The sequence below is a fragment of the Sylvia atricapilla genome, chromosome 8 (genome assembly GCF_009819655.1).
Source record: "Sylvia atricapilla isolate bSylAtr1 chromosome 8, bSylAtr1.pri, whole genome shotgun sequence".
Taxonomy (NCBI): domain Eukaryota; kingdom Metazoa; phylum Chordata; class Aves; order Passeriformes; family Sylviidae; genus Sylvia; species Sylvia atricapilla.
Window position 1 is genome coordinate 19,414,973 of NC_089147.1, and position 24,718 is coordinate 19,439,690.

Here is a 24,718-nt window from a genome sequence, read left to right on the forward strand (position 1 = left end):
CTTTTAATTTAGGGATTTTTTTAGGGGGGAAAAGGATACAGAGGTTTAAAATACAAACCTCACCGACTGCCAGCAAAGAGCCGTGCTGTTGCCCCGGCTGCCAGTCGTTTGCTGCAGGGGAGGCTTGGAAAAGAAAGGCTGCGGCGGGCGCTGGGAACCGAGGCTAGGAACCGGAGCTAATAGCGCTGGTTTTCCTTTGTAATTTCTGATGGAGTCGCAGGGTGAAATATCCCCCACCTAGAGAGGGCTTCAAGTGCACAAACAGAGAGACACGTATGGGAGGCAAATAAAAATATTCGCCCTTCAGAAAACCACATCTCTTCTGTCGATAGTTTCCCCATATATAAATGTGTGTGCACCACCTCTGTAAATCTCAATATTAAACACGTTGTGTGTGAATATATATATATGCATATACACGTGCAAGCTTATGTTTTCATAATCGAACCAATTAAATCTATTATATATGCTGTATACTACACATAAATATGACAAAGATTCACCAAAACGTAAAAGAAAATTACAAAGGCAACGAAAAAGGCCTCCTAAACGAAAAGGCCATAGAGGCAGTTTTTTGCTACTCTGCACCGAAAATCTTCTAAGTCAAAACTGGAAAAAAAACCTTCAGAAAGTTTGTAAACCCCTCTGTTCCTTTTCCCTTCTGTGTTTTTAAAGGATCTGCCGAAGTCCCTTTGCATCTGAGGTTTAAATAGGGAGATCAATAGAAAACAGTTGTAATGATCTAATTAATTATGGCAAAATTAAAAGCGAGTAGAAAATCAATCTCTGATGGTGTTGAAGATGGAATTAAATTGATAGTCCATCTGTTCACCTCCTAGACCGTATAAATATGCAACCCAAGGACGGAGCTAATGGGATCGAGCTGCCTGGGAGACTCTCATTCTCTCTCTCTTCTTTTTACTCCATTCCTTCCCGAAGTTCAGCCCCGTATCCCCCGTGTTCCCACTCGCAGCCCTCTGTTCACCCAGCGTTCCCCCTCTCGCTGGAGACACGCAAAACGCTGCTTGTGTCGGGCAACGCGAACCGGCAGCAGTAGCCCGCAAATCTGAGGGTACAAAGCCGTGCGGTTGGGAGGAAAAAAAAGAAAGCTGAGGAGACAGCGTTCAGTGGGAGCGTGCTCCCTATCGTGCTGTTTTTAAATCAAACGGACAAGATGATGATGACGATGACAACGGAGTAGTTTGAGGATGTTCTCCTCCTTCTAAGCGTCTTTTTTACATTGGTCGTGGGTTCAGGAAAGTCAGCCCTTTCTGTAGCCGGATTTCTATAAAATACTGTGTATGTTCTGTCAGGGAGAGGCGACACATTGAATTAGTTTTGTTCGTCCGGTTTTCCTGACTGTGAAGCTCTAAGGGCAGAGACCCAACGGGAGGCCCTCGGTGCCGCCCTGTCCCGGCTCTGTCCCCCTTCCCCACATCTGCCCTGTCCCCGCCGGGCCAACTTTCCCCAAGTGGGCACTGCGCCGGGCTGTCCTCGGGCTTCCCCTCGCCTGCCCACCATGGTGACATTCTGCTGAACGACCAGCGCCACTTGAAAATAAAGGAGAATCGGTGTAATTGCTAAATTAGAGGCTTTACTGAATTTGCCCGTTAAAAAAAATAGTAATAAATACCCTCTTTCCCCTCTTTCCGCGGTAATTTGTAGGTGCGGAGCATACGCTAACAGCAGGGAGAGCTAGGGCGAGCTGTCAGGCTTGGAGGAGTTCTCCGCCATCCCGGCCGCTTTTTAATTGTGAAAAATTAAAGCTAGGTGCTGCGGTTCCGTTGGAAAATAACCAATGAAACCCATGGTACTATTGCCCGGGTTGGAGCTGCGTGGGGTGGGACGGTGGGGGAGGGCCGCTTAAATAAGTGAAGCCTAAATATAAATCAGCTAAGACGGGGGGTCCCGGGCCCAGATCTAACCGCGTGTGCACACCCCCAGTATGGGGGCGGAAAGAATTGACCGTATCTCACCAAGTTGTGTCAATTTAGTTCTGCGAAAGCCCGAGAGCCGACGGAGGGAGTCCCGCCGGCTTCGCCTGCCGCCCCCAGCGCCGCGCCGAGGCTGGAGCCGGTCCCGGAGCCCCGCGCAGGGCCGGAGCGGGGGAGAAGGGGAGGGGGGAAGGGCGGGTCGGGTCGGGCTCTGCCTGCGGGGACTTCCCTGCCAAAGTTTGCCTTCCCCTCACACTTCCCCATCCGGCCAAAAAGAGTGCCCCGGGGGCGGGGGAGGGGGGGGGGGGGGGTGAGCAGCCCGCAGTACCAATCGGATTTATTAATTGATGTATTGAAAAGAAAGATTGATTGACATCTCCTAATGGAAATTACAACCTCACTTCCCTGCTGCACGCTGCCCTCCCGGCTATCCCTTCATAAAGAAACCCTTGAGGCGAAAGGTAGATTTTCATTTAAAGTGCCCCAGTCCTCAATTTCACAGATTAGATACATTTTAAACACAGACGCACATATTGCAAATTAGAAGCTAATTTAATTATAAATCAAAACTGGGCATAAATCTGCACTCACCACAAAGGATCCATTTAGCAAAATGAAACCACCTCCCCTAACCCTGGAAAACTGCCTTGCAGAAATAACACTACATATACATTGCCAAAGTTATGGATTGTGCACGGTTTAAAGATATCCACGGGACGTATTTTTCCCCACACTGGGGGAGGGGTAAAGCCCCGTGTGTCAGAAATCAGCCGTTCACATGGTGACAATTTCTTTTTCTCCTAGAGAAAGGAATTATCCGACAAATAAAAGTTAGCGTAGATGTAGAAGGTTGTTATTCTGAACTTACAGGCTGGGAGGGAGTCAGAAGAGGCAGATTTTTGAAGTCCAGCAGGTCAGGATCAACAACCACGCTCACACACGCACACACGCACACACGCACCCACAGAGCCGGGGCTCGTATTGATTGGTGACGTTTGGTTTGCAACCCTCAGAGAGGAGAGGAAGGAGGAAAGTACCAGGGTCCGAGTGAGGAGGAGGAAAGGCAGGCACCCGGGAACAACGCTCCGCGCTCGGAAAACCTCGCTCCCTCTGTCCGTCCCTCCATCCCGGATCCGCTCGTCTCTCTCCTCTCTGCGCGCCACTCTCCCGCGCCCGCACAGTTGCTCCCTGACTCCGCATCCCGCCCGAGCTGCCCAGATGAGGCAGCCAGGGAAACTGGAGGGATTTGGTGTCGGCTCACAGTTCAGTCCTTCCCCGCCCCCTCCACCTTCCAGCTCCTTTTTGTAAGTTAGAATTCTCCATTTCCCCTACCCTTCCTTTAATTTCTCTCTCTTTTCCTCCACTACGCTGAGAGACACCCCCACTTCTTTCCCTCCGTTTCCCCGCACACTTCATCCCTCTGCCTCTCCCTCTGTGTCTTCCTCCTCAGAGGCAGTAAACTCCGAGGTCATTAACAGCTCATGTTAAAGAGGCATGAGTCTTCCTGCCACTTTTTTTAATTAGGCGCCTAACTTGAGCTTTGGCGGCTCCCAGCCAGGGGAAGGAGCGAGCCCGTCTTTGCGAACGGCACAGGAGGAGAGAGCTAAATTCTCCCGTTTTCCCGGCTTTCCCACTAAGAGGGGAAGGGGGAAGAAAGTTTCCCCACCAACTTACGACCAGTTTCTCCTGAAGCCCTGCAGACTGGCATTTTCCCTCCCGCCGCCGATTCAAGCACTGGTCCGCAGGCAGGACCCCTCGCGCCCGGCCGGGCAAGCCCCAGCCCTCACCTGCGGCTCTCGCACGGGGCGGAGGGGCCGCGCCAGGTCCTTTGTTGGTGCGTTTCCAGCCTTTGTTTAGCGCTGGAAACGAGCCTGCCTTCCCCAACCCAGCTCCCGCCGCATCCCATCCGACCAGAGAGCCTTCCGTGGAGCAGAGAAGCGTGGGGCAGGGCTCGCAACAGGGCTGGGGAACCACTGCCAGGAACGCGACCGCAGCAACTTTCTCTGGGGAGCTGGATTTGTTTGTGTGTAAAAATTGCCCGGGCTCAGCTTCGCTGGGAAGGAAAAGAAGGAAAAGAAGGGAAGGAAGGAAGGAAGGAAGGAAGGAAGGAAGGAAGGAAGGAAGGAAGGAAGGAAGGAAGGAAGAGGAAGGAAGGAAGGAAGGAAGGAAGGAAGGAAGGAAGAGGAAGGAAGGAAGGAAGGAAGGAAGGAAGGAAGGAAGGAAGGAAGGAAGGAAGGAAGGAAGGAAGGAAGGAAGGAAGGAAGGAAGGAAGGAAGGAAGGAAGGAAGGAAGGAAGGAAGGAAGGAAGGAAGGAAGGAAGGAAGGAAGGAAGGAAGAGGAAGGAAGGAAGGAAGGAAGGAAGGAAGGAAGGAAGGAAGGAAGGAAGGAAGGAAGGAAGGAAGGAAGGAAGGAAGGAAGGAAGGAAGGAAGGAAGGAAGGAAGGAAGGAAGGAAGGAAGGAAGGAAGGAAGGAAGGAAGGAAGGAAGGAAGGAAGGAAGGAAGGAAGGAAGGAAGGAAGGAAGGAAGGAAGGAAGGAAGGAAGGAAGGAAGGAAGGAAGGAAGGAAGGAAGGAAGGAAGGAAGTCTCGAGGCATATTTATCACTTTCTACTGCATGTATGAAGAAGTCTGCTTCCAGCTTCCCCCGCCGGCCCTGCGGAGGGAGTGGAGCGAAGCGGTCGCCCCTCTCCCCGGCGGGTTTTTTGTGCGATCATTTTTGGAGATGTGAATCCCAGGCAGTCATTACCACACTTTGGCCCCTCTGACTGCTGGAATTACCCTTTCCGGGGACTTTAATGGGCAAGCCATAGGGTTTTTCGCTGATCCGCAGCAGTTTTCGCTGCCTCCCCATTTTTATGGGTGTATTATAGTTAGGGGTTATATAAATGTTTTTGCGTGTGATAACTGTAAATCCTAACATTTGCAAATCGCCCTGAGGCAAACTAACCTTGGACGGGCAGATAGAGGGAGGGAGGATCTCCCACTACTGCTGATTAAAAGGAGACTTTAATAAGCGTCTAATTCACTCATCGGGAGTTTTATGGAGAAATTAGAGGACAAAAAAGAAGACATCTCCAGCATGGGGGGGAGGAGGCAATAGAGGGGGGCTCCCACGCCTCTACCCCAGCGGCAGCCCAGGGCAAAGGCAAGAGACAGCTGGGCCTTGCCAGTGGCACAGTCTCCTATCACGAAAGAGGCAGGGTTCACATCTGGGCCAGTTCGTTTTTGGGTCAGAGGAACATCATGAAACCCCTCTGCCCTCACCCCCGTTCCGATGCTCCGGGGCAAAGAAATGAGCAGGCAGACGACCGGAGGGGCTCTGGGACTGCGGGACAGACAAAACTCGGCGGCAGGAGTTTTGTGGCGAGCAGGCGAAGCCGGCCCGTGGAGGCCGCCTCGACACGAAACAGGTCTGGGGACCCCACTTGCAGCGGGGGCTCCTCCAGCCCGCACTGGGTGCGATATTCCGGGGCAGGGATGGACCGAGGCTCGGTGCCGGGACCCGTGCGCCCCTCCCTGCCCGCCTCCTTAGGGTGGGAAGGGGCAGGCTGGGGTGGCCTGTGTGGAGGCCGCCCTTGTCCCCATATGTCTGTGGCCCGGGAGGCTTGGAGACTCGCCCCAGCTCCGGCCGTCCCGGTGCGCTAAGAGGCGGCTTTGTTGCAGAAGTATCTCTTCACATTGTTGGCTCTTCCCCCTTCCACTATTTCTTTTTTCTTTTCTCCTTTTTTTTTTTTTTTTCCTTTCCTTTTTATTCTTTTTTTTTACCCCCTCAATGAGGCTGCAAAAGGTCTTCGGCTTGTCTCGTTTTTGTGGCAAACGCTCTCTTGTAAAGAGGAGAGGTTAAAGTGTCGGTGACTGAATAAAGAGCAGCACACGTGGGCTATTACCATTCAGGGCAAACAAATGCAGAGAAGGGAAAAGCCAGCAGCAGGCAGGGCGAGGGGGAGCGCAGCCCCCCCGGTACACACACGCACCCGCCCCGCTGGCAGGGCCCGGCCGCCGGCCTCCTCGCGGCCCCGGCGTCCCCCAGACATGCAACCCACCCATGGCTCACAAAAGAGCTAGAGAAAGAGAGAGGGGGAGACATGAGGGGGTCTTAGATGGGAAAAAAAGAAAGTAGCTTTAGGGGGAATGTGCTGTGGAGTGTGAAATTGCAGCCCGTGGTGCTCCATATTGTACCAGAAGCTCTCCAAAAACTCATCCTCCAACGTGACCAGAGGTGCTTAGAGGGGGAGAGAGAGGGAGAGGGGAAGAGGGGCTCGGAGACACAGGGGGAGGGGAAGGATGGGGGTCTTTTATTCTTTTCGCGCCCTCTTTCTTGTTAATTGTTCGTTTAAAACCTAATTTATGTTTATTTGTTAACTCAGTCACCAAGAGCAGTCTTCGGGGCAGGGCAGCTGGGGGGACGGGGAGGAGCAGCTGGAAACTGGCTGTCTCCCCGCACCCTGCTCGGCCCTGCCCGACCCTATGCACCCCTTGGAAATCTCCCACAGCTTCGGTCCTGCATATCTCCATGCTACTGCTCGGCACCTCCGCCCTGCCCCATCACCCGCTACCCTCCGGTATGACCAGACCACAGCACCCCTACAGCCAACATGGGGATACCCCTTTCATCTGGGCGCTCGTTGGCGGGAGGCAGCAAGAAATCTCAGGGCAGAAATCATTCTGTCCTCAGACAAAGCACCCAAAAAGTCGTCCAATAATCTTTTATCAAAGCATCCCCTAACTTGAAGGTCCCTTTGGCCCTCACACACATGCCGACTCCTTCCCTTAAATGCTCACATCTTTGTGTGTGTGCGGAGGGGGGGGGTATCATTTTTTCCCTCTGTCTTTTCACAGACAGGGATTTCGCCACCGACTTTCTCATGCTGAAAGTTAAATTTGTTGACGCAGAAACTATGTGTCAGGAAATTACAGCTAGAAAGTCACGTAGATTTATTCTGTGAATTCATAAATACGGTGCTGAGAATATTTAGGATTGAGCTAAACCACCTCCAAACTACCAACATTTAGGCTATAAGTATTTGCGCACTTAACAAGGGGAAAAAACCAGGGTGTGGAGCTGAGAACTTAGCGGCATCTCCCTGGTGTACAAATCCAAAACTTCTACCTCTGCAGCACACCGTCCTGCATCTTACAGCCATAGGTCGCGTTTAGCTGTTTTCCAGCATAATTGGCTACAAACAACCCATAGAAAACAGGGAATCAACGTGGGCACAAGTCCTGGCTCTGGAAACAAATGCGATCACAGGCACAGCCGTTTGCTCCAGGCCGGAGCCCTCCCGGGGGCTCCCCCCGCCGCCCGACCCCTTTTGTTCCTGGGCACAGCGCCCTTCCCGAGCGGGCAGAGGAGCAGGGGGAGAGGTTTCCGAGAGCAGCGTCTGTAGAGCCCGGTTCCCAAGGACAAGGAGAGGCGGCAAGTTAGGGAAGCCGAGGCAGCACGGAACTCAAAAGGACTTCGAAGGGACGCTGACAGGGCCCTCGAGGTTATGTGTATTGGAACCAAGGGTGGGAAACAGGATCAATGGAGAAGATTTCGACTTGATCAGCTGGAGAAAGCCAGCTAATGAAGCAGATCGAAAGATGGCTATCATTGCAACTCCCCCAAAAAGTTTATTTTTCTTGAAATTTCCGCAGAGAGGCGGCCGCCTCTTTTGAAGTGTAAATGTTTCTAGCTTGGGGGAAGGCGGCGGCGGGGTGGGGGGGGAGAAGGCTGGGTTAAAGAAGAAGGGGGAGATTCTCAGATTCTCTTTGAGAAAAAGAAATAAAAGCAGGAGAGAAAAAAAAAAGGAAAAACAAAGCAAAGAAAAGATTAATCTAAAGTGAGAGAGGGAAATAAGCACACAGGGCTTGTGAAGTGGAATAGATGCAAAGCTATAGAAATGGAAAGAGGCCCGTGGTCTTGGCCTCGCCTGGTCCCTCAGGACACACGGCAATGCCCGGGGGCGCGCAGACGGCCCGGTATTTTTAATTTGGGTTGGCAGGAATTGTTCAGTGGATTTAAATGTTGACAAAGCAATACTTCCAGGAAGTGTGGTGTGGGAAGGTGCACCAGGTGATATTGTGGTATGTGTGGTGGGGGAAGGGGACAGCAAGCGGAGAGCCTTCCCTTCCCTTCCCTTCCCTTCCCTTCCCTTCCCTTCCCTTCCCTTCCCTTCCCTTCCCTTCCCTTCCCTTCCCTTCCCTTCCCTTCCCTTCCCTTCCCTTCCCTTCCCTTCCCTTCCCTTCCCTTCCCTTCCCTTCCCTTCCCTTCCCTTCCCTTCCCTTCCCTTCCCTTCCCTTCCCTTCCCTTCCCTTCCCTTCCCTTCCCTTCCCTTCCCTTCCCTTCCCTCTCCTTAGAAAGCTGTCTTGTACTACCGGGCTCAGGGCTCCCCGGTTTACTCGGGTTACTTCCGTGCCGTGGGATTCAGGCTGGTGTCGCAGAGTGCTCATTTTGTGTTATTTCTCGAGCTTGCTATTCATGTATTTTTTTCTTACTCATATGAGAAAACTGTGAGGAAACTAAGGCAAAATACATTATTGGGAGGAGGTCTGGGATTTGCCGGCTGCCCCAACCCAGCACCAAGCTGTTATCTGTTAACCGTACAATCGTCAGTCACAAAGGCTCAGAGCATCTCTCAGAGGGTCCCTGAACTCAGCAAGTATTAGTGCAGGCGCAGGGAGTTCCCTTCTACCCGGCATTGCCGGGGGCTCCCGCCCGCACCTCCCGCTCTGCCTCTGGGCTCGGCCGTGTCCCTGTGTACGGCCCCAAGCACGGGGGCAATCGGGGCTGCTTGGGGCGGAAGGGAGCGAGGGCGGGGGGACTGCTGGAAGACGAGAAGCGCCCTAGACCGGTCGGTGACGGAGAGTTGTAACAGGGCCGTTTCCAGGCACGGGCAACGCGGGAGGCGCCGAGTGGCGGGAGGGGTTCCCGGCAGCGAGGATAAGCGGGATCCCGGCCCCGCCACGAACAGGAGACTCTGCTGCCGGGAGGCCTCGACAGCTGCCGTTGTCCTACCGACAGATGTGCGCGGGCAGTGCCGTGCCGTGCCGTGCCGTGCCCAGGATCCCGGCGGGATCGCAGCGGCCCGGGCCCGCCGCCGGCCCGTCCCCGCTCCGCCAAGCGACCGGAGGGCTCCATCTAGAGGCCGCGGTGGGGAGCGCCGCCGCCCCGCACCTGAGCCCGGCCGCGCTCGGCCCTGCGCGGGGCGGTCCCGCCGCGGCCGTGCCCGGGGCCCGGGGCGGGAACGCTGATGAGGGACCTGCCGGGCGGGCGAGCTGCGGCCGGCGGCTCAGAGCCACGGCGCGTCCACGGTGAGCGGGGCAGCCTGGTCCGGCGGCGGGAAGCAGCGGCCGCCCTCAGCTTGGCGTGCGGCGGGGGCTCCCCGGGAGAGCCGGAGCGCTGCCTTTGCCTTCGCCAGGCGGGAGGCAGCGCAGACCCTGAGCGGGCAGCGCAGAGCCCCCGATCCCCTGGAAAATTCCGCCTGTGCAGGGGCTGCTGGCGGCGGCGGGCAGGGCCGCCTCAGCCGTGCCCGCCGCGCCTGTCCGCAGCGCAGCCCCGCAGTCGCCGAGGACTCACTTCTATGTGATCCCGGCGGTCTAACAAAAAAAAATTATTTTCCAAATCATCCTTTTTTTGCACACAAGGGAAAGAGAGAGAGGAGAGAGAAAGATAAAACATCAGCTGAAGTGCCAAAATGATTTATGAGACAGTGGAAAATATTTCATAAAGATCTCTCAGACATTCTTTACTTAAAGCAGTTAGGAAAAAAAAAAGGGGGGGGGGGGGCCTGTTTTGTGGCAGATAAGCAGAGGGGTGGGGAAGGATGTAGGGAAAAAAAGAGAAGGAAGCCCATTTCAGGTGATGGCAAACTCTCATGTCTGAAAACCAAAACTGAACTAACAGCAATTTCTGTCCTACCTTTTTGGCCCTAGCTATTACCCTAAGAAGGTGTTTCTTACTTGCTCTATACTGCTCTGCTAGGTCAAAGCTATGTCTGTTTTAGCAGTAGACTTATTTGTAAAATACTTTTAAAATCCAATTCTAGCATTTGGGAAAAAAAAAAAAAAAAAAAAAAAAAGGAAAAAGAGACAGACAGAGAGAAACAGCAGAGATGTGGAAAGTGTGAGGTTAGATTTGCTGTTATTTCCCCAAATGCATGTGAAGGAATACTTTGCAATGACTGAAGTGGACCTAATCTCTTGGTTTAAAGAGGTGCAAGAAGCTTGCTTGCGCTTTCCTTCTCTCTCTGTCTCGTTCTTTCTCTCTGTCTGGCTTCTATTTACTTTTCTTTCTTTTCCTTCTTTTTACATTCCTCCCTTGATCTCTCTCTCCTCTGGCTGTCCCTCCTTTTTCTCTTCCTTCTTCTCTCTCCCTCACCTCCTTTCTTTCTTTCTCCCCCACTAAGCCGCACACCACGGAAGCCTTGATGTGTATCGAATCCCCCTCCTGTCCTGCTTTACCCCGAGTAAAGTCTCCGGTTTAAAAAAAAAAAAAAAAAAAAAAAAAAAAAAAAAGTGGAGCGTGAGAAGGGAGGTGAAACTAGCAAGGCGTGTGTGCTTGTGCTAAATAAGGGAGTTAAGGATCCTGAGCCGCAAGTGACAACAAAGCGGGGCTCCGGTCCGTTCCCGCGGGCCGGGCAGGGGCGCCGCCGCCCCGCACACGCAGGGCCCGGGGCGCTCCGGAGAGCGCGGCCGGGGCTCCCCCGCCGCCGGGTCCCGCAGGCAGCGGCCCCCCCCGCGCCGAGCGCCGCCGGCCCGGCCCTCCTCTCTCTCCTCTCCTCTCCCCTCTCCTCTCCTGGCCGCGCTCGGCTCGGCGCGCTGGCGAATCAGAGAGTGTCGGAATCTATTGCCTTTGTCTGACAAGTCATCCATCTCCGGGGAGGCGGGCGGGGGGCTGAGGGCGCTGCGGCTTTTAGAGAGACACACACCGGGAGCGGAGGCTCCAGTCTCCGGCCCCGGCTTCTCGCAAGCACTTCCCACCTCGGGCGAAAGTCCGCCGGGCGCCGGATCCGCCGCCCGGCCGAGAGGAGGGGTCGCGCCCGCCCGCCGCTCGCCGCTTTCCCGGGGATTGCTACTCTGCTTTGAACTTAAATGAACTAACCCCGGATCGCGGGAGGAGGAGGGAAAGCCGCGTCCTCCTGCGCCTTCTGCCGCCTGGCCTCCGGCCGCACCTTGCTCCGGCACCCCCTCCCCGCCGCCGGGGATGCTCTGAGCCCTCCCAGCCATGACACCCACCTGCCCCCCGCCGCCGCCAGCCCCTCGCTCCCACGGACTCTGCTGACTCCCCCAAGGCCGGCGCAGCCCTCCCGCCCCCCGGAAAGTACTTCGCTGCCCGCTCCGCCGGGCCGGGGGCCCAGCGCATCCCGCCGCTCCCCTCCTCTCTCCTCCTCGTGTGCTTTTTTTGTTTTGTTTTGTTTTCCTTTTTTTTTTTTTTTTTTAATTTTTTTCTCCCCTAAGTCTTGAAGTTGAGTTTTAGAGGCGACACGGCGGCTTCAGCCGATTTCTTCCCCTTCCTTTGCCTCCCCATGGATATGCACTGCAAAGCAGACCCCTTCTCAGCAATGCACCGTGAGTACTGGAGCCCGGCTCCTTCCGCTGCTGTCCCTTTCTCATCCCTTCATTCTTCCTTCCCCAACCATCCTTCCTTACCTGATCCTCCTTCAGGTCCACCTTTTCACGCTGGCCGATACCGGGCTTAGAGAGGCGTTCAGAAGGCAGGACGGATACTGTCGGGCCGAGCAGCAGAGCAAGGATGCCGGCCAGCCCCCGAGCTGAGGGGAGCAGAGCTCCGCGCTGGCAGTGGGGCCAGGACCCCCAGTCCGAGGGCAGGGGACTGAGTGAGGCTGTGCCTGTGCTGCGTGGCCTGAGTGCGCGAGAGAAAGCCCCCTCCGAACCAGAGCTATGCCCCGCAAATGCACTTTCCCCGTGGCCCCTCAGACCACAGGAGTTTATTCTGACTCGCGTTAGCCCCCGGGACGGGCCCTTTCCCGGCCCGTGCCCAGCCGGGCCGGGACTCCTCGCAGCCCTCCGCGGCTTTAACCCCTCAGATTTCCCCGCGATCCGATGCTGTTTGCTTTGATTTCGGATTTCGGTGGCAGAGAGGGAAGATGCCAGTTTCGAATTAATGGCGGGTTAGTCGGTGGCTGTTCTGTGAGTCATTCTGGTTTGGCGAAAGATTGGACTGCGGGAAAAAATAGGACAATTGTGTGACTGGGAGATGGAGTGGCTTCGGAGGCTCCCAAGAAGTCACGATCTCCTCTGGTTTATTTACCAGATAGCCGCTGTGAATTTTAAATACTTTCCTGGCACAGAGAAAAGGGCATTCGTGCTATATTTTCAATTTTAAAAGGCTTTCTTAAGAGAGGGATGAAGGAACACGAAAAGCTCCCTTTACCAGGGACTGTAACAAGGAATTTCCAGCGATTTTAATTAAACCGCAGAAGGGAAAATAATTCCGAGATTTAAACTGAAGAAGAAAAAATACAAATAGAAAATCGAGATTGAGAGTATGTTGAGTCAGGAAATGAATAATTAAGAGCAATTTGTAACTTTTGACACCGAAACTTTTGAGGACACGCCCTGCCTGCTGCATAAAACACAAATCGAAAGATAGAAAATGGAAATGCTTGAAGTTTAAAAAAAATCCCGATTTTGCCTTGAGAAGGAAGGTGCAGAAATATAAACCCACGATTAAATCCCCAAACGCGGATGTAGGTAACTGCCTTTCTGTTTCCTAATAACTGATTTCCAGAATACATCACTTAAAATGTGTTAAAGCTTTCAAAGAGCTTTAACATCAAAAACTCCTTGCATTAGACATTAATTTTAGTTTTCAGCGGTGCGATCTGTTTCCAGACGCGATGTCAGTAATTCCGGCTCCAATACGATCCGAAACATGTCAGCAGATGAAAGAGGCATTTCACTGCCGGTGATTTTTTTAAAAACTCCAGGGAAATTCCTGACCAATATTTGGCTTCCGATTAGGGGGAAAAAATAAAACCAAAACAAAAAACCACCAAATCTAAACAAAACAAAAAGACCCCACCAACATTTGATTCGTTTCTTAAAGTGGATTTCAAGAGCTACAGACCTGGATATTATTAAGCAATTATACAGATGCGAGCACAGGCTTCTGACACACAGACAGCAACTCACGATCGGTACGACAGCGGCACGACTGAGTCTGTGCAAATACAGATGCCGGCACTTGCATGCAGATAAATAGACGTAAATATCTGACTGCTCTGATAGAAAGAATCTTAGAAAACCACGGGGCAGAACAAAACAAACTCGTGTGAAAAATATCCGGACTGCAATAATTTGAATTATTAATTTTTAATCTCTTTGCATCTGTTGCCTTTTAATACTTTGTAATGCGAGTTATAATAGGTGGTTTGAATTATTTATCATGGAGTTGCCGAAGAAATTGCTATCTTGTAACTTTAGAGGCAACATGTGCAGAAGGGGTTCTGAACAAATGAAGGAAGAACACAACAATATATACCCGCGGGTTTTAGTGGAGGAAGATAAACATCCCCCGTCCCCTCTGAAACTCTAAATACGTTTTTAAAAAGGCTAAGAAAAGAATGAGAAAAATAACCCCGGTTCAGCGGGGAACGACGAGAAAGCCAGCCGGCGCCCCGGCCGATGGGGCTGGGAGGGGATGTGTGAAGGTGTTACTGAAGGGGTGGGGGAGATGGGAAAAACTCTATTTGTGCGAAAGGACTTGGATCGATCGCAGGGCAATGAGAGTTTCCACTAAGTTCAGAGCCAATAAGTCAGTGTCAGAAGCAGGAGAGAAAAAAAAACCTCAACGAAAACACAAACAGATCATTTTTCAGCAAACTGCAAAACGAACTAAGATCTCTTGGCGAGGAAAACACAGGAGGTTAGGGTTATGTGAAAGGAAAGCTTTAATACAGAGTGCACTCCACAGCTATATCAGCTGGATATTCCGGAGACACAGACGCTCAGGTAGCAGCGCCAGGGAAGCTGTACCGCCTGCGAGCGGGCATCTCCCCATGCCCTGGCAACGGCGAACTGCTCTCGGCTCTAACGCAGACGTTTGATTCACGACCGTCTTGTTGCGTCCCAAAAGGAGATATTTCCCTTTTCCTCCGCCACTCCGTTTCTCGTGCCCACACTTAGCAGGTGCATACTTGGTTTTTTTTCCCCAAGTTATTTCTAGAAATGGAGAAAGACAGATCCGGGTTTTAAAAAAGCGATCCTAGCAGTCCTGTATGAGAGAGAGCAGGTTTTTGCCTGGTAAGGAGGTAACAGAAGAAAATGGAGAATTTAAATTCTCACTGAATTAGATTTGTGTGGTGGGGAGGAAAAAAAAAAAAAAAAAAAAAACACCCAACAAACAAACGCGGAACAGTACTAATCTGTGGTTTGGGGTTTTTTTTTTCCCCCTGGAAAATTTTTCCTGTAAAGATCGAAAGCTAATGAGAGAGAGGGTGCGCCTGTAAAGAAACACCAGCTGCAGGACTCAAAATATTTTCTTTCTCTCCGTCTCTCCCTTCATTTCGTTCCCTTTCTCTTTTTCTCTGTGAGTCCTTTCAACTCGTATCCCAAAATAACGGGATAGGACTGCTTGCATGGGGGACATGCCGCGGGGTGAGGAGGGCGGAGTTCGCGAGGAACTGTAATTGACAACGTGATAGAAAATCCTGGAAAGAAAATGAGAGAAAAAGCCCAGGGGTAAAGAGAAGGGGGACTGCGGCAGAGTCCGCCCGGAGCCTCTAAGAGGTCGAGCTCTGGAGTTTGGGAGTGCATCTCTGCCTTGCTCTGGGGAGAGGAGCGGGCGCGGGCGCTGTTTCCATGTTCGGTCCACCACAATGGCCGTGAGAATCCACGGCCCCGGCATCCCAGTCGGGACCGCAGGACGAGAGCGGCTCGGGGAGGGAGGGCGGCGTACGGGAAGGTGGAGAATAATCTTCCTCTGTCTCGGGAAAATTCATTCTGCCTACCTTTTTCTTTTTCTCTCTCTTTCTTTCTTTCTACTGTTTCTTTCTTTCTTTCTTTCTTTCTTTCTTTCTTTCTTTCTTTCTTTCCTTCTTCCTTTCTTTCTTCCTTTCTTTCTTCCTTTCTTTCTTTCTTCCTTTCTTTCTTTCTTTCTTTCTTTCTTTCTTTCTTTCTTTCTTTCCTCTTTCTTTCTTTCTTCTTTCTTTCTTTCTTTCTTTCTTTCTCTTTCTTTCTTTCTTTCTATCTTTCTTTTTCTTTCTTTCTTTCTTTCTTTTTCTTCTAATTATCTTTCTCTTGTTACCTCTCTCATTTTCTCATTCTCCCTGTTTTTAGTTCCTTCTTTCCCCTTTTCTTCCTGTTTACCTTCCCTCGCTTCCCCACGTCCTGTTCCCCACTCTCGACCCCCCGCCGTCACCTCCATCCATCTGTAATGACTGGAGATTTTGCAGTACGAGTGGTAAAAGAATCCACGACTAACGGTGTGTTTCTGGTGTGCGTGGGTTGTTGTGTTTTTTTTTTTTTTTCTCTTTCCCCAGCAGGGCACGGGGGTGTGAACCAGCTCGGGGGGGTGTTTGTGAACGGCAGGCCCCTACCTGACGTGGTGAGACAAAGGATAGTGGAGCTGGCTCACCAGGGGGTGCGACCCTGTGACATTTCCAGGCAGCTGCGGGTCAGCCACGGTTGTGTCAGCAAGATCTTGGGCAGGTAAGGAAAGAGGCAGCTCCTTTCCCTCCCCTGAGACTGCAACGTTGCGTCCCTTCCCCACTCCAGTATGACCTTCCGCCCTTCCCGCGGCACCGGGCTCTCCCCGCCACGACCCCGAGCAGCCCCGGCACCTTCGCTCAGTGGGAGCCCGCAGCTGAGCAGGGCCCCCTCCTCCAGCTGGCAAGGACGTGTTTCTCCCCTGCCTCCCTCTATCCCTCATCGGCGGTGTTTGAAAACTCCTGGGAAGACAAAATATTTTGAGAAGAGTGGGTGGGAGCGCGGGAGAGAGAAGGCACGGGAGAAAGAAAACGAAAGAACAACGAAAAAAAAAACCCAATCCAGCAAGAACAAACAAACAAAAAAAATAATCCTAACTCACAACAAGCCGTAAGCAGCCTTACCAAATACAAGGGTAAATAAACAAACAGCAGGGCAAACAAATAAATAAATAAATGCCCGCGGTAACCGATCATGGCCAAATGAGGTGTGCAATATCCCTGGGGGCTGCTCGGGGAGACCCACGGCCCTGGCCCAGCCGCTCGGATGCGGAGCGCTGTGAGCAGGCGGCAGAGCCCCAGCCGCCGGTGCGTGCGGTACGCTCGCTGCCGTGCCCGGCGAAGGCCGGGACAGAAACGCTGCCGGCAGCCGAGCTAATGGACAGCGGGGAGTGGGCTGCAGGTGCCCTGTACGAGCACCCGCTTTAGAGGGACCCCGAGGCGGGGATAAACCGTTCTCCTGCACCCGCAGCCCGGCCGGCGCCCCGATTCGGGAGCGGTCGGCTGGGAGATCCAGGCGGGGGAGTGCGAGCCCGCCACTGCCCGTTCCCCACGGCCCCTCCCCGGCCGCCCGGCCCGATCCCGCGTTCGGCGGGCTTCGCCTCCGGACGGCTGCATCGGGGAGAGGGTTTTTGTTTTATTTCCCGACCCCAGGGCCTAAAAGAAGTGTGTGCGTGTAAAGCGGGGGAAGGGGGAGGCAGCGCCCCTCGATTCTAGCACACACACATACACAAAAAAAAAAAAAAAAAACACCCCACCAAAACAACAAACCAAACAAAAACGGAGAGCGAGCCCCAGAGAGGCGAAGGGATTGTCTTAGCCCCCGGTCAGGCCGCCTGGCGCCTTGCGGAGCGGAGACATGCAGCGCCCGAGCGGCCACGGCCCGACGCCGCGTACCCGCGGGCCGAAGCCGAGGTGGGGCACGGGGCAGGGGTCCGCGGGGCGCTCTGAGGGCCAGGGGGGCTCTGAGTGCTCGAGGACGGCGGAGCCCTTTCCAGCACGGCAGGCCATTGACCATCTTTTGTGCAGGTATTACGAGACGGGAAGCATCAAGCCCGGCGTGATCGGAGGCTCCAAACCCAAAGTGGCCACCCCCAAAGTAGTGGATAAAATCGCCGAGTACAAGAGACAAAACCCGACAATGTTCGCCTGGGAGATCCGGGACAGGTTATTGGCCGAAGGCATCTGCGACAACGACACGGTCCCCAGCGTCTCGTCCATAAACAGGTAAGAGCAACCCCGCAGCTCGCGGCCCAGTCGCATCTTGACGGCCCCATAAAACCCCTTCTAAAAGGGAGGACGGCCTAATCCTTCCTCGGTCAGGGTAGATCCAGCCTTTTCCATTCCCCTGCCCGCAGCGGGACCCGTGGGCACGGCCCGCCAGTCCCCGGCCCGGTTCAGCGGGCGCTCCTCGGCCCCGCCGTGACCTTTGAGCTCAGTTCCGGGCAGCGGGACCGAAAACAGCTGCCCGTTCCCGCAGCGCCCGCCCCGAGCACCGGGTGCGCGGGTCTGTCCCGGGGCTCGCTGCAGCAAGGCCGCAGCTTGTGCCCGCCGCCCGGCCCAGGGGCAGCCGGGGGCCGGGGCAGGGCTGCAGAGAGCGCCCGAGCTCCCGCCGAGCAGCCCGGCACTGCCGCCAGGTTTGGGCGCTGTTCAGGCTGGAGGGGTGACGGGCTGCGGAGCCGGGATTTCCCGTGTACCTCCAACACCCCTACCGCGGTGCAGATGACCTTCAGCCTTGTCAGGGTAGGAGAGCTCTGAGCCGAAAGGCTGCCGTCATCTTCTGCCAAGCCGGGCTCACAGCCGCCAGCCGCTGAGCGCGGGAGGAAGGATTCCCTCGCACCCACTCCCCCGGCTCGCTCCCCATCGGTAGCCCGTGGGAACGGCTAAATTTGCCGGGCGGTTCTCTACCCGGCTGGGGAGCGCTGCTCCCCGCGGTCCCTGTGGCCCCGACTCGGTCTGATCCCTGCCCTCGCAGAATCGATTTCGCACTAGCGAACCATTTTCCCCCACTCCGCTTTCCCCATTTCCCCATTTCCTCCCCGGCTGCCAAGGTGCAGATTTTGTTGATTTTGTTGTTGAAAGGACTCAGATTTGGTCTCAGGTTTGAGGTGACAAAAATAACCATATGACAGACAAAAAACCAGGATCGATGCAGGAGAAAAGGGAATAGATGTAATCAAGTACTGACAGACGTCAAAGCACACAGACTGTCCACATGCCTGCACGTTCAAACACAACACACATCAGATCTTCACACTTTGGCAACACAACACTCTTGTGCACACAGTAAAAGTAATTACACTGTTTTAGTATTATGTATGTACAGATACCCTGACTGTGCCCACAAAAATACAACATCTAGAAACAGAGTAACACAAAGATATTTGCAAAAGGTACACGCATAGGCATGAAATACCTCACCAACAGAGAAAAAATACATGAAATTTTGGATGCAATTCCAAATGTATGGCTCTTCCCAGTCAAATAAACATACACAGGGTATGTGTAAATAACCATGCAGGCTTTTGTACTGTCTATTTAGATAAAATGCACAAATCGGTATAGTGGCCCTTTTGATATATAGCAGATTAGCCAGATTGAAAAAAACCCCACAAAACCAAAACCTGGTGTATTTATAGCAAGGGAAGGGAAAAAATAGCAAGGAAAACACAGTGGTATTTTTTTGTCTTGCACTTTTCATGGCAGATTTATCAAAATATGTCTAATAACTCAGACCGTGTATTTCTAAATCTGGCATCCTATATAAATGGGTTTTAATATTTTGCAAATGATATGGAATTATCCCAAATCATCTTGAAAACAGCAGGTAGAATTAGCTAGTGGAATGTACCTTGGCTAAGAAAGATTCCCTCAGACACACTGTCTCTGTAATATACTGCTAGGCTACCCTAGGAAATTATCCCTGTGTGTGCCATCTGTATTAAAATGGTTATTAAGTTATGAACAGGGTAACATAATACTGATCGGCTAATTATACACCCTCCTAAAAAACCTCCAGGTCTCTGTTACTCTCTCAGTCAGGTATTGAAATAATAACAGTTTGACATTCAGACACCTTACAAAGGCAGCTGTGGAAGGACAGACAGCTACACCTGTAAGGAATTGAGTTGGTGTATGGAAGTCCAGAGGAATGGCCATAGGCTCTTTGGAGAAATAGCCTGTATGGATCCAACATATATTTATACTTCAGCTAGCTTAAGGGATCTCAACATCCAAAAGTCACTGAAGTCTCAGTCTTACGCTTGCTGGATCCAGTGCCTCACATCTGGGTTGTGATGTCCCGGGCAGAAAGCTGAGCACCAGATTTGTCTCCCACCATGCTACCACTCTGCGGCAGGGTTTTGGGAGTTTTGTACCTCACTTTCCCCACACTGGAAATGAAAACTGATTTTCTCAGAAGGAGGTGGAAACAGATGTTAGTTAGATTGTACTTATAAAATACTTTGAGGACAAATGTTTTGTAGGTGCTAAGTATTATTATACTAGAGAGGCTCAGCTGTGACCCACTATGGCAATGGCATTTGAGTGTGCTGTCCCCAAGGCTCAAGAACATTTTAGCTTTGTAAGATTCAGTCTTTTCCCATTCCTTTTAAAAATTCAGACCCAACTTCCCACTGTTTGCCTTTGTATGAGGCTCCCCAAAACTCACATGTGTGAGGAAGTGAGCCCATAACACCCATAATAAAATTTGAAAGTCAGTCTTAGACAAGAACAGGACAGTGAACAGGGGAAAAAAATGCAGTGAAATAAGAAATATTGAGTATATTAGGTCCCAATAATAGTGCCGTGGAAAGTAGAGTGAACTTCATCACTCCAGTGACTTTCATGACTCCAGCTCACAGAATTCACAAAACACAAAGAAGCTCAAAATTTAAATATACATTTTTCTCTCCCTTATTATAAAAATTCACATTCAATGAATTTTTTTGTAATAAAATGGGGTCAATTCTTTGTAACAGCAAATCCCTTACCTGCAGTAAATGGTCATCTCTCTCAAGCTGCTCAGAGACTAAGTGTTAGATTAGCTCCAATTTGTGATTGGTGGTCAGAGAAATTTTAATTTTAAAACCTAGTCATCAACAAATATCTGTCCTCTTACTTCTGCAAAATGTGGAGTTTCCAATGCAAAAATCTGGTTTTGCCCAGTGTCTAGAACACTTAGAGCTATATCCAGGACCATTTTAACATCTTAAGGCAACTAGCAAGGCACCTACATTAAAAGAAGTTACCTATATCCCCAGACAGACTGTGAATACTGTGCTTCAAAATGGAGATGTTCTTGTACACAGAAAAACCCCACTTTTGCTCATGATAAGATTTTTTGAAAATGTATTAATTACATTTTATTTTCTTTCTGAGAATTAGTCTAACATTAAAGTTTAACAGTAAAGGTCTTTGGGTGAGAGACTGCAGAAAAACTGTTTCAACTAAGTTTTAAAAGTCTCTCTTAACACTTTAAAAATCCTTTTTTTTTTTTTTTTTTTTTTTTAATTCTGTGTGCCTACATTGCACTGATCTGTCACTATTGCACTGAGAATAACAGGATGCATTTGGGACAACATGTTATTTAGTTCTGAGTTTTATCAGAAACTTCTTTGTACCAAACTCATGCAGGCAAAGAGTAAATACAAGCTATAGTAAAAAAAAACATGACTTAACTACCCTGACAGGATTCAGGAAAAAATACTAAAGTCTCCTGCTATGCAGTAGATTTCTTTTAATTACGAGAAAGATCTAGAGAGTGTATGAGTGTTAATAAGCAAAGTGCACCAGAAATGAGAGGATCGAGATCAGTTATCTCTATGCCAACAGTTTTCCTGTTCCCACTTCGCACATTAAATACTATGCAGTATAAACCAACTGTGTATGTGTAGGTATGTACACATACACACATACAAACATGCATCTATACTTGCATGTATGTAAACTCACACACGTATACACAGTGCATGTAGTTGAGAAGTAGGCAAATGACAGATGTTAATTCTCCGATAAGCAATTGATGCTTTTAAGTCACTTGAGCACCTTGCTGCCAGCCCAAAATTTCCATCTATCATATGACTATAAACCAGTTATCTTTGGTCATTTCAGGTTAGACTATTTCAACCGAATTTTGACACTGCTAAATTTAGATGCTCTTTGTGGCAGTCTCCTAAAAATGAACTTGGAGGCAGACGTGAGAACTTTTCCTTTGTTTAGCAGAACATATAGTTTAGCTAAGAACATAGGTTTCATGAGATAAAAATCATCCCAGAGAAATCTTCTGAATTAGACAGTGTATGTTAGTAGGAACAGGATAGAGCACATCACGGACATGTGGACAGTAATGCAAGTTATGCAACAGACATTGCTGTTTAAGCACTATTTCCTGCTTCTCTTAAATTAATGAATTATCTTGGATTAATGAATGAGGTCCAGAAAGACAAAGCAAAACAACCTCCCCCTGATTTGTACCTCTATCCCAGTTCTTGGGCAGCCAGGTTCAGTACTGGGAACTCCCAGTTAGTTCTTAGCCAAGGCATGCCAAAGGTAAAGGATTTCAGAGTTCAGTCAGTCTTCCGGATACACTTTGGACCCTGAGTTCCTGAGAGCAGACCTAACACCCCATGGCAGAGAATAGAGTTTAGTGGATATATTATCTCAGTCAAACTGCTGGATGCTTTTTGGATCTTCTTTTAGGTATTGGCTATCAATTAATTTCTAGCGTTAAGCATACGGTTTAGGGAGATGTTTCCATTTTCACAATACGGCAATTGGCTGATGATGCCTAGTTAAAGTCTCCAATTATGATGTGCTTTTAAAAATACATATGGAAAGACACATACATTGACTTGGGTTATAAAGACCAGTGAAATATACTTGTATGTTGAAATATTATCGAGCATATGGCCAATTTCAGTGGCTGCAGGCAGGCCTGTAGTTTAGAGCAAAGAATAGCATATTCAAAGATCAGATTTCTCTTGCCAGTTCTGACATTAATTTTTTGACTGATCTTAGGCAGGTCACACGGACTCCTTAGAAGGCTGTTTTACCTTCTGCAAAATGAAAATAACAGCTTTTAGTAAGTTTCGTAAAACTCAGTATGATCTTTCACTAAAAATGTCCATTGAGTTCAACACATAACAAGAAAAAGTTCCAAACTGGAGCTAGGTTGTTTAACATCAGGTGAAGCTTTAGCTCGTGCAATTGAGGTACATAAGGTTTTGAGACAAACAACTGTCTGGCAAGAAACAGGCGCATTAGGGCAGGGGCAGTGTTCTATGCGGAAGAAATCAGTATTACGCAAACACGGCGCTCTGAGCCACCCTCGCTAGCCGGCAGCACTTGAGAATTCCACAAAGAACATCCCGGCCAAAGTCACTGTGAATCTCTCCTTGTTTTTTTCTCCTGAACAAACCTGGAACTCTTAGAAGACAGGTAATGAGCCTAGGGAGAAGCTGGAAGAGTACAGAGTATCTCTAATGGCAGCTTGTTCATAGTCATCAAAAGCAGTGACAACTGCATTGTCTGCAGTGAACTCAGGGTGAACTGTCTGAGTTTTAACCTGCAAGTCTGTCTGTGTGTGTGTGGATGTGTGTGTCACACCAACCTATCACCACTGCTGGTACTTAGTAGGCACACGTCAGTTTTCTCAATATAGGGACCAAATATTTGACTTGTCATATAGAGTGGAGTTGCCTCTGTCTGACATTGTTCTGCTGCACAGGAGGGGTGAAGAAAACTTGTCCAATGGTACTCAACAGAGATTGCCAGGACTTGTAACCTGGCACTTCCAACATGCACAGAAGAAACTCAGGGTTCTAGCAGGAACCCTTCTCTCCCAGCTGATGCTGAGTCTGAGGATCCTATGCAGTTTCCTGCATCAGGGAATGCTCTCAAGGTAGAAGACTTCTACTGCCAGTTACTTTCAACTGAGCAAAGGATGTAATCGGGTCACACAGGGCTTCATTACAGGGAATATACTCCTCTAAATTCAGACTCTTTTCCATCAGACACAAACCTGGTGTTATCTTCTTTTTATCATTGCAAATAAAGGACAGGCTCATAAAGCAGAGGTTACAGACAATGCCACTGCAGCTGAAAGAGTAAATGAATGCTCACAGCATTTCTCTTTGTCTTATTCATCCTATCTGGCCATTGGAAGGTTGTATGGGGGGAAATATAATAAGCTAGCTGCATTTCTTCTAATTTTCATATTGCAGAGATATTAGCTCAACAGAGCCAGTCAGCAAGTAGAATTAGTTGTGCCTGGGAAGTTTTGAACTCCCTTCTTGTGCAAACCTTGAAGTTCAGAACCATATCAGCTCCTTTATCACCTAAAAATCCCAGCCCTTCCTTTTTTTATAGATGTATAAAAAGCTTGGTTTTTGCTAGAAGCTAAATATTTTCAAGATTTTGCAACTACGGAATTATTGCTGCATTCTGCCATAGAGGTAGCTGCACTTCTGCGCTGGGTGAGTGAGTCTTATGGAGCTAAACATCATTTACCAGAATCAGTATTATGTGAAAAAAACTCATTTGACTTTGGGAGAAAAGAGGAAAAAATATAAATGGCTTGGCCAAGAAATGACGAAGGGGTGAGAACAATATAGTGATCTGAAGGGCACAGTCCTTCCAACAGGAAAGGAATTATTCACATTTAAACAAAGCACTATAGGCAGGAATGAAGGGAGGGAAATAAGAAAGGAAACATTTAAATGGTAGCAGAAGGTATCCCCTGATAGGGAGGTCCATTAAAATGTGGAATTACATCCCATAGGAATTCCTGATTTCTTGGAATATATATAAATAGGTGGCATTAATAACAAGCAAATATACAATAAGAAATAATCTTGTGTTGACTAAAGAGATAGATAATGGTCTAGCAGGCCAGCTGGACCTTTTATGATATGATGACATGGTGCATACAAAACAAAGTGGTGTTTTCAGACATATATCAAATGTCAAAAAACTCCCATCTCTAACCCCAAAGCCTACTAAAAAACCCCATATTTTCATATTACTCGAATAATAGGATATTACTTCAAAACAGCTGAACAAGGTTGAGCTTTACTTAGATTCCATTGTCCTTAATTAAGGCATGGTGAAATTCAAACAGAATTTAGGCTCTCCACTTAAAATCAGCAAAATATTTAGAGATCGCACTTGTGGTATTGGTCTCTATAAATGGAAACCTAGAGACTTCTAAAAGCATTTGCCATTGGTCTGACATATACATAGCTCATTGGGGGTTTAGGAAATCCCATCTGTGTGTAGATGGCTCAAACAATGATTACTACTCATGAAAGCATTAGAAAGGTTTGAGTTCTTCTCCCAAATGATCATTTTTTAAACTGAAACTAACAGGAATGAAAATTTTTTCCACTGTAATCCAAATTAATCTATTGGAGCCTATAGCTGCATTGCCATATTTATCAGTCCCAGCTGTTTAAAAATGCCAAGGCAGAACCTAAACCGTGTAATTGGCATAAGAATCATGAGCACTTGTAGTACAATGTAGGTTTGTTTTCACTTGTTTTCTCTTTCCTACTCTAAATTTTAAAGGGGATTTGGATATCTGACTCCTATTAAACAACTTTAAAAACACCATAACAATGCAGTCCTTTGAGTCTTCTGAGAGCTGACAGGTCCCCTTTCAAGCCCCCAAAGCACTGGCAACATCATTTATTAAATGAGAACTGAAATTCTCATGCTACCACTTGACTATAGGAGCTGGAAAACAAAAAAAACTAGAGTTAGGCTTGTGACGAAATACTAGACACTGTGATATTCAGCCCTAGCCTCCAATTTTTTCTATTGCCAGTAACTGAGGGCTGATTTTGCAGCACTTACATGGT

General features: G+C 49.7%; 1 protein-coding gene across 9 annotated transcripts in view; it reads left to right on the top strand.

Moving 5' to 3' along the window:
• Window positions 1-24,718, top strand: part of PAX2 (paired box 2) — a 99,183-nt gene that overhangs the window by 1,200 nt on the left and 73,265 nt on the right. For 4 of the 9 annotated variants that reach the window (XM_066323946.1, XM_066323944.1, XM_066323950.1 and 1 more), the window contains exons 1-3: window positions 9,275-11,481; window positions 15,417-15,585; window positions 16,890-17,087. In XM_066323946.1, coding sequence (XP_066180043.1) covers window positions 11,439-11,481; window positions 15,417-15,585; window positions 16,890-17,087 — 410 coding nt within the window. In that variant the 5' untranslated portion in view covers window positions 9,275-11,438. Of the gene's footprint in view, window positions 1-9,274; window positions 11,482-15,153; window positions 15,586-16,889; window positions 17,088-24,718 lie in introns of those variants that run through there. The other 5 variants (XM_066323943.1, XM_066323942.1, XM_066323948.1 and 2 more) reach the window with 2 other exon arrangements.